This window comes from Mytilus edulis, chromosome 13 (assembly GCF_963676685.1).
Source record: "Mytilus edulis chromosome 13, xbMytEdul2.2, whole genome shotgun sequence".
NCBI classification, from domain to species: domain Eukaryota; kingdom Metazoa; phylum Mollusca; class Bivalvia; order Mytilida; family Mytilidae; genus Mytilus; species Mytilus edulis.
Window position 1 is genome coordinate 63040862 of NC_092356.1, and position 12902 is coordinate 63053763.

The 12902-nt window shown below is 32.7% G+C and overlaps 1 protein-coding gene and 1 long non-coding RNA gene across 2 annotated transcripts in view; both read left to right on the forward strand.

The window, feature by feature from the left end:
- LOC139500739 (uncharacterized) overlaps positions 1-12902 on the forward strand; it is a 33542-nt gene that overhangs the window by 19336 nt on the left and 1304 nt on the right. Inside the window, exons 4-12 of the mRNA XM_071289578.1 lie at positions 248-332; positions 6528-6688; positions 7106-7200; positions 8192-8271; positions 9073-9171; positions 10484-10597; positions 11531-11614; positions 11910-12050; positions 12484-12585. Of these exons, the coding sequence (XP_071145679.1) occupies positions 248-332; positions 6528-6688; positions 7106-7200; positions 8192-8271; positions 9073-9171; positions 10484-10597; positions 11531-11614; positions 11910-12050; positions 12484-12585 (961 nt within the window). The remainder of the gene's footprint in view (positions 1-247; positions 333-6527; positions 6689-7105; positions 7201-8191; positions 8272-9072; positions 9172-10483; positions 10598-11530; positions 11615-11909; positions 12051-12483; positions 12586-12902) is intronic.
- LOC139501685 (uncharacterized) lies at positions 1458-4849 on the forward strand. The gene is made up of 3 exons (XR_011658630.1): positions 1458-1633; positions 2957-3072; positions 4097-4849. It is a non-coding gene; the product is annotated as an uncharacterized lncRNA (long non-coding RNA).

Below are 12902 nucleotides of genomic sequence, written 5' to 3' on the forward strand. Positions count from 1 at the left end.
AATATATACGTATCCGTCCGATCCGTGCATAAATTTAATTTACTGATCGATCGGTGGCAGTTGTCAGGGTAACTCTCACATAGAATATTTGACTTATCTGACGGATCCTATGGGTCACCGATCACCGATCACTCATCGATCAGTCAAACATCCGTCACCGATCATTCACCGATCAGTCAAGTTCACGTCAAACAGTAACGCCTAAGGTTGCAAGTACTGTACAATAATTCCATTTTTTAATCTGTAGAAATGGGACGATAGACTCGCAGTCGTGGCACAAAAATGGGCAAACCAGTGTGAAGCAGGACATGACAAAGAAAGAAATGTTCCATGTAAGTCATGATGTGCATTCAATTATGTCTATTGTAGTAAAATTGATAATTCTACTGAATATTTCTATATTAGAAACAAACATTATATGTGAGGTGATGATGTCACAGAAGCAATGGTTCGAATCACGCTCAGGGAAAAACAAAAAATGGCAATAAGCTACTCCTGTGGAATTGATCATATCGATTAGAATTTTTGAAAGGTTGATAAATTTGAAACAGGTAGGACATTGGTCTTCATAGTTAAATTGATGTTTTTGTAAAACAATACCGAGGCCCACCTCCGGGTACGCGATTTTCTCGCTGCGTTAGAGACCTATCGGTGGCCTTCGTCTATTGTCTACTCTTTGGTCGGGTTATTGTCTCTTTGACATATTCCCCATTTCCATTCTCAATTTTGTACATTAGCTTCAACTGTATCTGATGTCTACATATTGAAAAACATAAAGACAAACGATAAGATACATTTGATTAATTATTAGTTCAAGTTTCTACCACTGTAGGAAAATAATTCCAAGAAATCAACTAGGTTGTTTATCAGTGTCTTTTTTAATTGCTGTGGCGGCAAAATAACATTAACCCAGTAAACACACGACGTACTCCCGACGTCGGTTAATGGTCGTCTGAACGTCATGTCGTGAGTTTACGTCGTACCAACGTCGTGGGAACGTAAAAATCCAACGTTGGATGCAGACGTACAGACGACGTTATAAAATTACGTCGGATTCACGTAAATTTAATACCTTGTCAGGACGTAACATTTTATTACGTTGTGACAACGTGCTTATAACTGTCATAATCCGACGTAACATTTTGTTACGTCGTATCGACATTATAAGAACGTAGTGAATACATTGTAAAAATCTGGTTTTATGGGACGAATTTTTGGGGTATGTCATAATGAGTATTCCTGGATATATCGATCATTCACCTTCACTAGAATATATTTACGATTTTTTCGATTTAAAAAAAAAAACTCCCCCTTTTTTCCCGCAGACATAATTTGCACCAAGATGTCAAAGAAAATATTACACAAATCCAATTTTAATGTTCTAATATATGTATTTTATATGAATATTTATTGTTTAATATATCATTAAAATTTTGTCATCATAATTTTATCACTTGGATTTCATAATCGTTTTTCACGATTTGATTAGTGTAACGTTCAGCAGTACTCGGGTTTTACCGCTGCATCCTATGAAAAGTCTGAGCATGCGCACTTTTGCCGCTTGATTTTTGAAAACAGTGAGGAATTTGCAGTGGAAATTTAGCTTGATCTAGATTCCAGAACAAAGAAAAAGGTAAAATAATGATTGCACATTACACCAAATAGGTTCTCCATGATAAAAACAAGTTTGATTGATGAAAATAAAACAGCTGTTACCGTGATGGGCGCCTCTTTCAAGTCTGTTATACGTGACCGTGTTGAAATATGATACTTTTTCTTATACTGTCAATATATTGCACTGATACAAGATATTTTAGCCATGATGTGTGTTATTTGAATCCATTTATCAAATTGCTTGATTAACTTGTGTTGTTTCTGAAGATATATGCAAATTATTAAAAATAAGTAATAACTGTAGAAAGTAAAAAAGGGGGAGGGGTGCACAGCCACAAGTACTTGTTTTCTATCTGTGACAAGAGCTACTATCCCTATATATTAAGGCTACAAGTGTCTTTTGCTCTGTTAGTTTTTGATAATCATTGAAGCATAAAAGTCTTATCCATGTTATCAATATCAGAAAATGTGAAGCTAAACATCTCAGCACTTTAGATATTTGGGTCCATTACAAACTCTACACATTTCAAACTTGGCATATTACAATGTACCAACCCGGCCTATTAATGATAATGCTGCATATATCACTGTGGGTCGTCGCTAACATGCATGAAATATTTGCCACTGGATGTTGAGCAACAAACGATCAATCATTGTATCACTGGGTCTGACATGGAAATAGACAATTGTGCCAATAAAGATGTTGTAAAATATAGGCGTCACGGTTGTCGTAATAGGATTAGGTCGTTGTAGGAAGGCGTCCCAGAAAAAAACAAAAAAACAGCTTTCCGAGTCTTGAAAGTCATAATGTTTTAGACTAGGATCTAGCCTTGAAAGTTGGGTACAATTTTCTTGTTTTCAGGGTAAACCCAGTTTACAGGTGTTAAAAACAGTACATAGGGACATCTTTTTTGCTGTACAATTTATAGTATGAAATCTACATGTTTATCAATGACGAGCTACATGTACAATCACTAAATATGTGATCAGAAACCATGTTGTAATCAATCATAAAACATATGAATTTTGGAATGCATTTAAATTTGTCACTTTGTTTTAAAGATTTGTTGGACTAACATTTTTTTTTATATAAATAAGGCGGTGAATTTTCATGTTTGAATTGTTTCACATTGTCATTTCGGGCCTTTCATAGCTGGCTTTGCGGTATGGGCTTTGCTCATTGTTGAAGGCCGTACGGTTACCTATAAATGTTAATTTCTGTGTCATTTTGGTCTCTTGTAAAGAGTTGTCTCATTGGCAATCATACCACATCTTCTTTTTTATATGAAACAGACAGAAGTATATAAAAGATAATTGAACGTATTTTTAATTTTTTTCCCAGAGTCTTGTATATAAATCCACAGATCCAATGTGTCTGAGGTTGAGGAAATCATTGCAGTAACCATGTAACAGTTAAGCATGCACCAGCTCAAAAATTTGGACCAAGATTTTAAAAAGGTAAACATCAGTTGATCAGCTCTTTTTCTGTCCTCCTTAACTGAGGGATATAGTTTAACTCTTGTACTGTACGTACATACATGTACATTGAACTCAAAATTGGATTTTGTTATCTAACGTTTGCCTAAACCACATGTTATGCAACCAATACACAACGCTTATTATCATAAAATGCAGAGTTTGAATTTGGAGAGCATCTGCTTTACTGTTCTCTAGATATGTCCTTTAAATTAAGTTTGATAAGATCATTTGTGGCTCATGGACACATTCTTCTTTATATATTAATTTTATTTATCAAATTATAATTTGTTGATTTTATAGATTGCGTTCAATGGCATATGCTATGAGGTCTTGTTGTATCGATGTACATGCTAATTTATTAAGGTAGAATCCTTTGCATATCTTAAATTAATTGAAAAATGACAATATTGTGAAACCAAACTTCCTTTATTAATTATTTGGACTCATTATTATTTGTAGAATAACCACTGTTTGCTCCAGAAAATATTATGTCCCCTCTCCCCCAGGGAAAGGTCTTTTCTTAAATTTTATTTGGGGGTGGTTGTGTAAGAAATACCAAAATGCAAAGGAAGTGTTGTTCTTATTAATTTTTAATTCTGTTGGTGCTGGGATTTATTTTTTTAAAAGGGCTTAGGGCTGTCCCTTACGGGCAGACATAGTATTTTTTGGAACAGACATAATTTCATTAACACATGTTCAATTTAACAACAAATTTATTTTTTAAATAAGAACGAAGGTTAATCATAAGTTATTAATAATTATATACTGTTGAAATTGTGTTAAATTTCTAACATACATCATCAAAATGTGTATAATTGGCAAAGATACAAACATCTCAGTAACAACAGAACATAATTATGAATCTGCAGTTTATTATAGGACCAGCAATAGAAAAAATATTGATTATGTTTAAACACAGGATAATTTTTAAGAACTGCTGTAATTCATAAGTTGGGATCAATTTATTTTTTTGTATTTTATAATTTATGATATTTTTTTTCAGAGATCTGAAACCAACACAAGACCAGCTGGGTCAATATTCCTAATGCGCCTCCAATTGAGGAACTAATGCGCCATCAAATGAGGAACACAAAAGTTGTGTGTAAACAAAAATTGTCTCTGTAGTGATATTGAACATGTTTCATTTTTAACAAGTGACTGAGCTTTACCATTTGTGTTGATCTGGAAAGTAGAGGATCATAGTATAAATATGTAAAAACTATGGAGTTTTTTAATGTATTCAAAGTTTTAAATTTTCAAAGAAATTGTTGTGTGAAAAAAATCGTACTTCGTATTCCGAAAATTTAACCACATATATGAGAAAATGTCTTAGCTTCGAAACAAGCAATCCTACATATCCAGTGTACTATATTGACTGAGCTAGAGTAGAAAACATTACCAATACCAACTACATGTATGCAGAAACAATTGTGCAAATTGCCCAGCTGATAAGAGGGCAGAAAACCAACATTTGGAATGACATGTACAATGTATACAACCAACAGAAGACTAAAATTTGGAATAAAAATTAAAAATTCAGAAACAAACTATTATTTTTTTTATTGGTTCATGTAGCTACATGTACATTGTAAGAAAAAAGACGTCTAAACTGTTGGATAGGTCTATCATTTTGGTCTCTTGTGGACAGTTGTCTCATTGGCAATCATACCACATCTTCTTTTTTATACTCTCTCTAGTTGGTCAATGGAAAAAAGCAATAGTTAGTTGAATTGAATTTCAGGTATTTTCTTCATTTTGGGATATTTTTAGAAGTGTGTATGAATTGTGTAGAATATATATATTTATAAATTAGACAGTCAGATTTTGGGCCGATTTTCCTAGCTTGTAATCATGTAGTGAATCCAGCTGAATGCATTTTCAGTAAATAGTAAGGTAAATATGGTAGTTTGTTGTATTTCTGAATAATTCATTAAAAATGGTTTTCCGTCGTCAAAGTGAAACCTTCATTCTAGAATTTCCGCCATCATAGTGAAATCTGTATTCTAGGCCACTGAAACACTAAACATTCAGAATTTGGAGCACGTACCAAGATGTCATGTTGAAGGTTGTACATGTACCTATAATTGCTAACATCATCAATATTTGATTTTAGGATAGAGGGTTGTCTTATTGGCCATCATGCAAAATTTCCTTTTTTTGAAAAGTATTATGTGTTAAAAGAAAGAAAAGTTGCATTTGTTACATAAAAATGTGTAATTCTTGTACTTCAGTATTGCAAAAGTTAAAAACTTAAGACTTTATAAACCTTAAACAACTATTTTTGGGAAAACTAGATATTTATACATTTCACACTGAAACCTGCCAAAAAGATTAAAAAAATCCAACTTTTTGACAATTTCATATACAGCTGGCAGTTTGGAAATAGAGTACATATCAACAATTGTCCATCTTTCCCACATAGAAAAATTTACAACTAAAAATGGGTCAAAAGAAAAAATAAAGATCCTGTTTACATACATGTACTTCTTCAATGGAATTGCATTGATTCTATCAATTAAATGAGGACAAGGGACAATTCTATCAATTAAATGAGGACAAGGGACATTTATAGTTGTGCTGTGACGTTGTTACAACGTTTTATGATGGTAATAAATTACGTCACAAATTACGTTGTGCCAACGTTGTGTGGATGGTTGTCAGCACGTGCCTTGGAGTTCACAAAATTACGTTGTACCAACGTAATTTTACTACGTTGTCACAACGATAGTATTACGTTGTCACAACGTAATGTCGACGTTGGATTGTTTACTGGGAAGTATTCACTGACATAATGCTTTCTTCGATAAAATACAGACATTTTAGATGCACTTTAATGTGTTGGGTAAAGAATATTGCTGATTTATCTGAAACATCAATATGCATTAAAATGTCTGACTGTTTTCGACCATGACTGATATTTTTATATTGCACAAACTTTGAAGTACCATATCAATACACTTTGAAGATAAATTTACACGAATAAAGATTTCGTATATATCTGTGAAGTGATAAGGAAAACACAAGACGATTTGTTTTTCAAATGGAAAGTCATAAGGAAAACAGAAGTAATACTAGTCTCCATGTTAAATTAAGTCAGAAAAAATATTTAGATTATTGTGATTCGTTTTTTCCATGCTGTTAATTCAAGTAAATGATAAAAACCATGTTAGGACATAGCTTATTAGAGTAATTATAGACCAGTACATGTACCAATATAGTAAGTTAATTCGGGGAAGGGGAGGAGTGAACAATTTATACAAACTTTTTCGAATTGCTATATTTTGTAGTTAAAAATGAGATGTGATATGATTGGCAATACGACTTCTTTTCTAACGTCATAATGACGTGAATGTAAGAACTAAAACAGCCTATATGTCTGTTTGATACCGATAAGATTTTTTTTCGTTTTATAGTATTTTAGTACTGTCTTTTAGCAATTGGAATGACCATTGGACAAAATGTAGCAGGTGGTTATCGTTCCTGGAAGAAAGCAGTACAAATGTGGTATGACGAGATCACAATGTGGAAGTACGGGATCGAACCAGACTCTTATCTCGGTCACGAGGGATGGAAGAAAATTGGACATTTCACACAGGTACGGACAAACTATGACTTCACTCGTCATTATTTGAGAAGTAATAAAGAGGTTGTCAAATCAAAATACTTTGGCGCGATAGCTTCTGTACACGGATTAGATACTAGTACTAGTATACTTAATCAAATGCAAACTTCATGGTCAACTGAGAAAGAAGGTAGATTATTTAATGGACGAATAGAGGTGTAAGCGACTATATTAACTGATTGTCAATTATTTTCTTTTTGAAAGAAATCAAAACCGCAAATAGGTGTTTTTTTTGAATTTGTTTAACCTTCTGATTAAAATCTTTTCCCCCCATGTTTGCACTGTTTTTGCTTTATTATCACTTTAAATTGCACCATTAATTGAAAAACAAATTCTGAAGCCATGACAAAAGAACTTCATTGTCTATATGTAAATGATTGTTGATTTCAGATGGTGCAGAATGGTACCTACTTAGTTGGTTGTGGATATGCAGTGTGTAAGAATTCTATGTACAAACGTTACTACGTTTGTGATTATGCTGCAGGGTGAGGACATTCATTAGAAACATTAAAATGATTGGTATTGTTTCCAGAACATTTAAGATTTAAATTTCAAGTTTATTTAAAACCTAATTTTCCTTATTTATACAGACTTTTGATCTTCACACGGGTTTGACTGGCTTTTGTAATCATACTTTCATATTCAAACTGTACTTTATAAGCAGCTCTCACAAGGCCCAAGTACTTGCTTATATCATATATCAAAACAATTTTCAAATACTAAACGTAATTAAATCATCAGAATTCCTCCCTTAAATGTAATAATGCCTAGAGGTCACAAACATGTTATCCCTGCGTTTTATAGCCAACCATGCAGTATGTGGTTTCTCTCATCGTGCGGCCGGTTGACCGTTATTGCTTACACTCGCTTCATTTTACAACAGTGTAACATAACTAGTTTAATTTTATGTAAAACATAAAGTTTTATAGTCATATCATTAATATTCAAATTTGACTTTTTTTAACACGATTTTCAATAAACTAGAACACCAAATGCATAACTAACTGCTCTGGTAAACTGTAAGCAGTTTCAGTGCCTTATCTACATCAACATTAATATAATATTAGTTAATAGATATAAGAAGATGTAGAATGAGTGTCAAAAAAGAAAACTCTCCATCAAAGTTTCACTTTGTAGTAGTAAACTATTATTGGTCAACGTACCGGCTTTAACTCGGAGTCTTTGCTCACATCGAACAGTAGGATGAGGGGTCCCAAAATGACTAGCGTATGACAAATCAAACAGGAAACCAACGGTCTATATACAAAAGAAGATGTGATTGCCAATGAGACAACTCACCACAATGGCCGAATGAAACAGAAAAAATAACAACTATAGGTCTAATCCATATAAAAAACGAGAAACGAAAAACACTTATGAACCACATCAACAAACAACAATCACTGAAAAATAATTGTATATATAATCCTGTCACCCATATTTCAAAATTCTAATCTATCGATTTTATTTTTTTAGACAGTCTAACTTAGCAATTCCGTACACAACTGGTCGAAGATGTTCCAAATGTCCCCATTCTTGTGTGAATGGACAGTGCGGTAAGGCAATGCATTTGTGTTTTATATTTGTATAACTCAAGTGTTCGTACCCCAAAATTCCCCAAATCAGCTGAAAACATACATATCAAAGGTGCTATCATTTTTTTTAAGTAAAAACAAGAAAGATAATTATTTGATTTCAGATGTCATAAATATAGCACCAAAATGGTTGGTGTCAATTTGTATCTTATATTAAGCGGATTTTCCAACTTAAGTGAACTATATAGGCCCTATTCTTTTAAAAACATACATAATAAAAAATAAAACTTCAATATTTAGTTATATTTATCAATAATTATATATAAATAATGTTATTTAGAGAAAATGAATCAATCAAATGTAACAATTTAAGTGAGGATAATAATGATAATCATAAACAAGGAAGTATTATATTGATGATACAATGCTCCATGCTTTAAAAAATATATCAATTTCTAAACAAAGAAAAAGCCGGATCGGTCAGTATACGAAGGACTCCTCTGGGTGCGGGAGTTTCTTGCTGCATTGAAGACCCATTGGTGGCTTTCAGCTGTTGTCTGCTCCAAGGTCGGGTTTTTGTCTCTTTGACACATTCCCCATTTCCATTCTCAATTTTATATAATATGTTTTAAACTGTAATGTCATCCATTAAATAGACCTCTAACATATGATAAGAAAAAAGACAGACAGCTTGATAGAAATGTGCAAAACGTATGTTAATCAATATTAGGATATCACAGTATACAAGGACACATTGTTATTCGATACATTCTGCATGATAACGTAATGTTATAATTCATAACTGTTTATTTTTTATATTAGACTGCAAAGGAACAGTGTGTTATAATGGTGGGAAACTTGACCCTGATACTTGTCAGTGTAAATGTACCAAAGTATACAAAGGAAGAACATGTGAAGAATGTAAGTAATGGAACATGTAAACGTGGAACAACAGACTTATAATCTTAAAATTTGAGATTTGTATTCTTAAGAAATAGGTATGGTCACATGTTTTCAAATAATTGATTGTTGCTAATATATAGATTCTGCTAAGTGGATCAAGCGGAGTGAAAGGCGGAAATTTGGACAGCATCGTGGACAAAAGGAGTTTGTTGTAAAGAAACATATAGATTGTATTGCAAATTGACCTTATCAAAATATTAAGAAGACTTCTTGAACGCACAGAGAGTGTTATAATCTACCTATAGAACAGACATGTGCATCGCTGTGAACACCCCTGGGTCGATGCCACTGCTGATGAACGTTTCGTCCCCGAGGGTATCACCAAGCCAGTAGTTAGCAGCCATGGCTGTCAATCATACTGTCAATCCCGTAATCAATCTTACCGGACACAGTTGTGAATTAAAAGGACACGGATATTCAAGATTTACTATTAACTAAAAAAAAACATTAAGATATGACAGAAGACAAAAAAATTCTTTGTCTTTTAACTGTTTTTCTCGACCAATTACTTTTGAAGTTCCTCGTTGTAGCTTCCATCTCATTTTGCATTATATATATGATGATATGCTTAACGTTCGCTTCCCTTATAGTTGTGTAAAACTCCCACCCATACTCTGTAAAAAACAAATCTGTAACACCTACAACAACTAGCCAAACACAACTGCGCAATACAGTTATGCATAAATTAGCAACTTTATCACCTTTTGTGCAATCCTGTTGACTATCTATTAGCATTTTTCCTCTAGTTTAGTGGAAATATCGTTAAAAGAAAACCACAATTTTAAAACGTTTATCTGTATTATTTGATTTATTGCTTTAATAATTGTATTGTTGTTGTTTATTTTTTATTGTTTATTACGTTATACCACCCTTTCATATTGATTAATACGACAATAAACTATTGACTGTTGTGGTTAAGTAATAAGACATTATTCGTCAGTTATTAAATTAAAATTCACAATTGTTTTAGCTTAATGATTATTTTATTACTACTGTATGACCTAGTACGAAAGCTATTTGATAATTTGTAGATTAATTTAATAATCATAAACATGGTCTACGTCAGTTGATCTCTTGTGTCTCATTGGCCAACATTCCACATATTCTTATCCGTTGTTTTCCTCTTATAGTTGACGTGTTTCCCTTTTTTTTTGTGGTCCGGATATTTTTGCGCGCGATTTATGACTATTGAACAGCGGTATACAACTGTTGTCTTTATCAATATATTGTACCTATTAGAGAATATTGCAAATTTATATATATATTACAGTGAACTGTCCAGCCGAGGACGCCTTTGTATGTGGCAGAGATTGGCCTCAGTCATACTGTGATAGATTCTATAACGTCCCGGATGAATGCCCTTACATGTGTGGAAGATGCAAAGGTCAGTATTTAATTAGGGACTTTCCGTTTGAATGTTCCTCGGAGTTCAGTATTTTTATGATTATACTATTAAAATTTGCTTATATATTATGGGTGTATACACAAAATTAGTTTCGAGTACTAGTATAAGGTTTAGTGTGCTGCTGCAGGATATACATAAAGCTAAAGCATAAAACCAAAACCGTTGAAAATAATGTCGTACATCATTTATGACTAAAACAACACCCATTGATAAGATAGTTGAAGTTGTTTTACATTATACATTGAACAGGAATTTTGTAAATTTTCCTGATTACTTTATTCCAACTTTTGAAAACGAATGTTCTGGGTCTCAGCTGTAAAACTGTTGAACTGGTGGTTGCACGCTTGCTTGTGTTCCATTTTAGCTAATGAGGTCACACATCTAAATACAGTTGATTTTTGTTAATTCAGAAGTTTGGTAAACAAAATATATCTCAACTTATTATAATTAGTCCGGCAAATATTGATGAGTCTTATGTAGACTAAATACTAAATTATAATCCTGTTACCTTTGATAACTATTTAAACCACTGGGTCGATTCCACTGCTGGTGGACGTTTCGTCCCCGAGGGTATCACAAGCCCAGTAGTCAACACTTCGGTGTTGACATGGACATGAATATCAATAATGTGGTCATTTTTATAAATTTACTGTTTTGAAACTTTGAATATTTCCAAAAACTGAGGATTTTCTTATCCCAGGAATAGATTACCTTAGCCGTATTTGGCACGACTTTTTGGAATTTGGATCCTCAATGCTCTACAACTTTGTACTTGTTTGGCGTCACCGATGCGTCTTATGTAGACGAAACGCGCGTACTAAATTATAATCATGGGACCTTTGATAACTATTATTTAAGTATTTGAATATTGTTAAGAACTATAAACACTCAACTCATGTGATTTCCTTTAAGGAGGGTCAACAAGTGCACTTAAACCACCGACGACTTACACTTCAGCTTTTGGATGTACCTTCAAGGGACGAAGAGCGAGCCCCAGTAAGAACAAACTTATATTATTCAATTCTATTAATTCAGATTTAATATATTTAGACTTTATTTTGCTTGGTTTTTTTTTTTAAATACGATTGCTATTTGAATTATAATAAATTGTATTAACAATGAATAAATCTTAATTACAAATAATAGTTTTATTTAAAAACCTGTATTTTTTTCCTTAATTTATTCCATATATTTGCACTATGATCACGTCAATTTTATGATATGCAACACTCAATGATTTTTAAGTTTAAAAAAAAAGAAATTGGTGCGTTCATTTGTGTAATTTTTGTAGAGGAATGTTCAAAATATGGCGATCACGGTCAGGATATCCAAAACTGTGCATCACAAGGGGGTAATGTAGGATGCAGTGATTGTGCTACCTATTACAATGTCAAACGTGACATGTGTCCAGTAATGTGTGGTTTCTGTGATGGTATGTATAACAAAAACTTTCAAGGTGATATGTAGATATACTCTTTATTTTTGTAAATGGCTTGTGCAATGGTCATGTTAGAGGTGAACTCAAACCAATTCCATAAAACTGAGGGTTTAAAGATCTCTATAGAAGAAAAATCAGTTTATAAGCATATCAGTGCATTGCCAATATTTTTTTTATAGATATATGATATTAGGGAAATACAAGTTATGCAAAGCAGAATTAATGATAACAAGAAACAAGTACATTTAGGGGAGGACGTTTTCAACGTTAACCACAGAGCATTTAGACATGAAAACGAGGTCTATAAGAATAGTTCCTAAAACTAGAAAAAATAAATAAAAGAGAAGATTATTGATTAAGCATGATTTGTCTAATATATATTTCATCTGTTTTTAAATACAAAGTAAATATTCTCATATTTGTTTAGCTCCCTGTGGTGGAAAGATGTGCCAAAACGGTGGGAGTCTGAATACAGCCACATGTACGTGTACATGTGTACCTCCCTACAATGGAGCTACATGTGCAAAAGGTAAAGCATTATATGATTTTACAACACTTATATAACACACGTTGTGACACATTTAGCGTTTAGTTGTATATGCGATGATACAAAGAACACTGAAAGGACGAACAATATTGGACACATAATATATAGGCATGGTCGTCTATGCAAAGAAACAAATAATATTACGATGGCTTTAATAAAACTTAAATTAAATAGTTAACTTTCTTCTACTTCATAATATGTCTAGAAATTTACACGAATCTAAATAATCATGAAAGTCTTCTTATTGCAATTCTAATACAATTGATATCAAATGACGAAAAAAAAAACCAATGCATCAA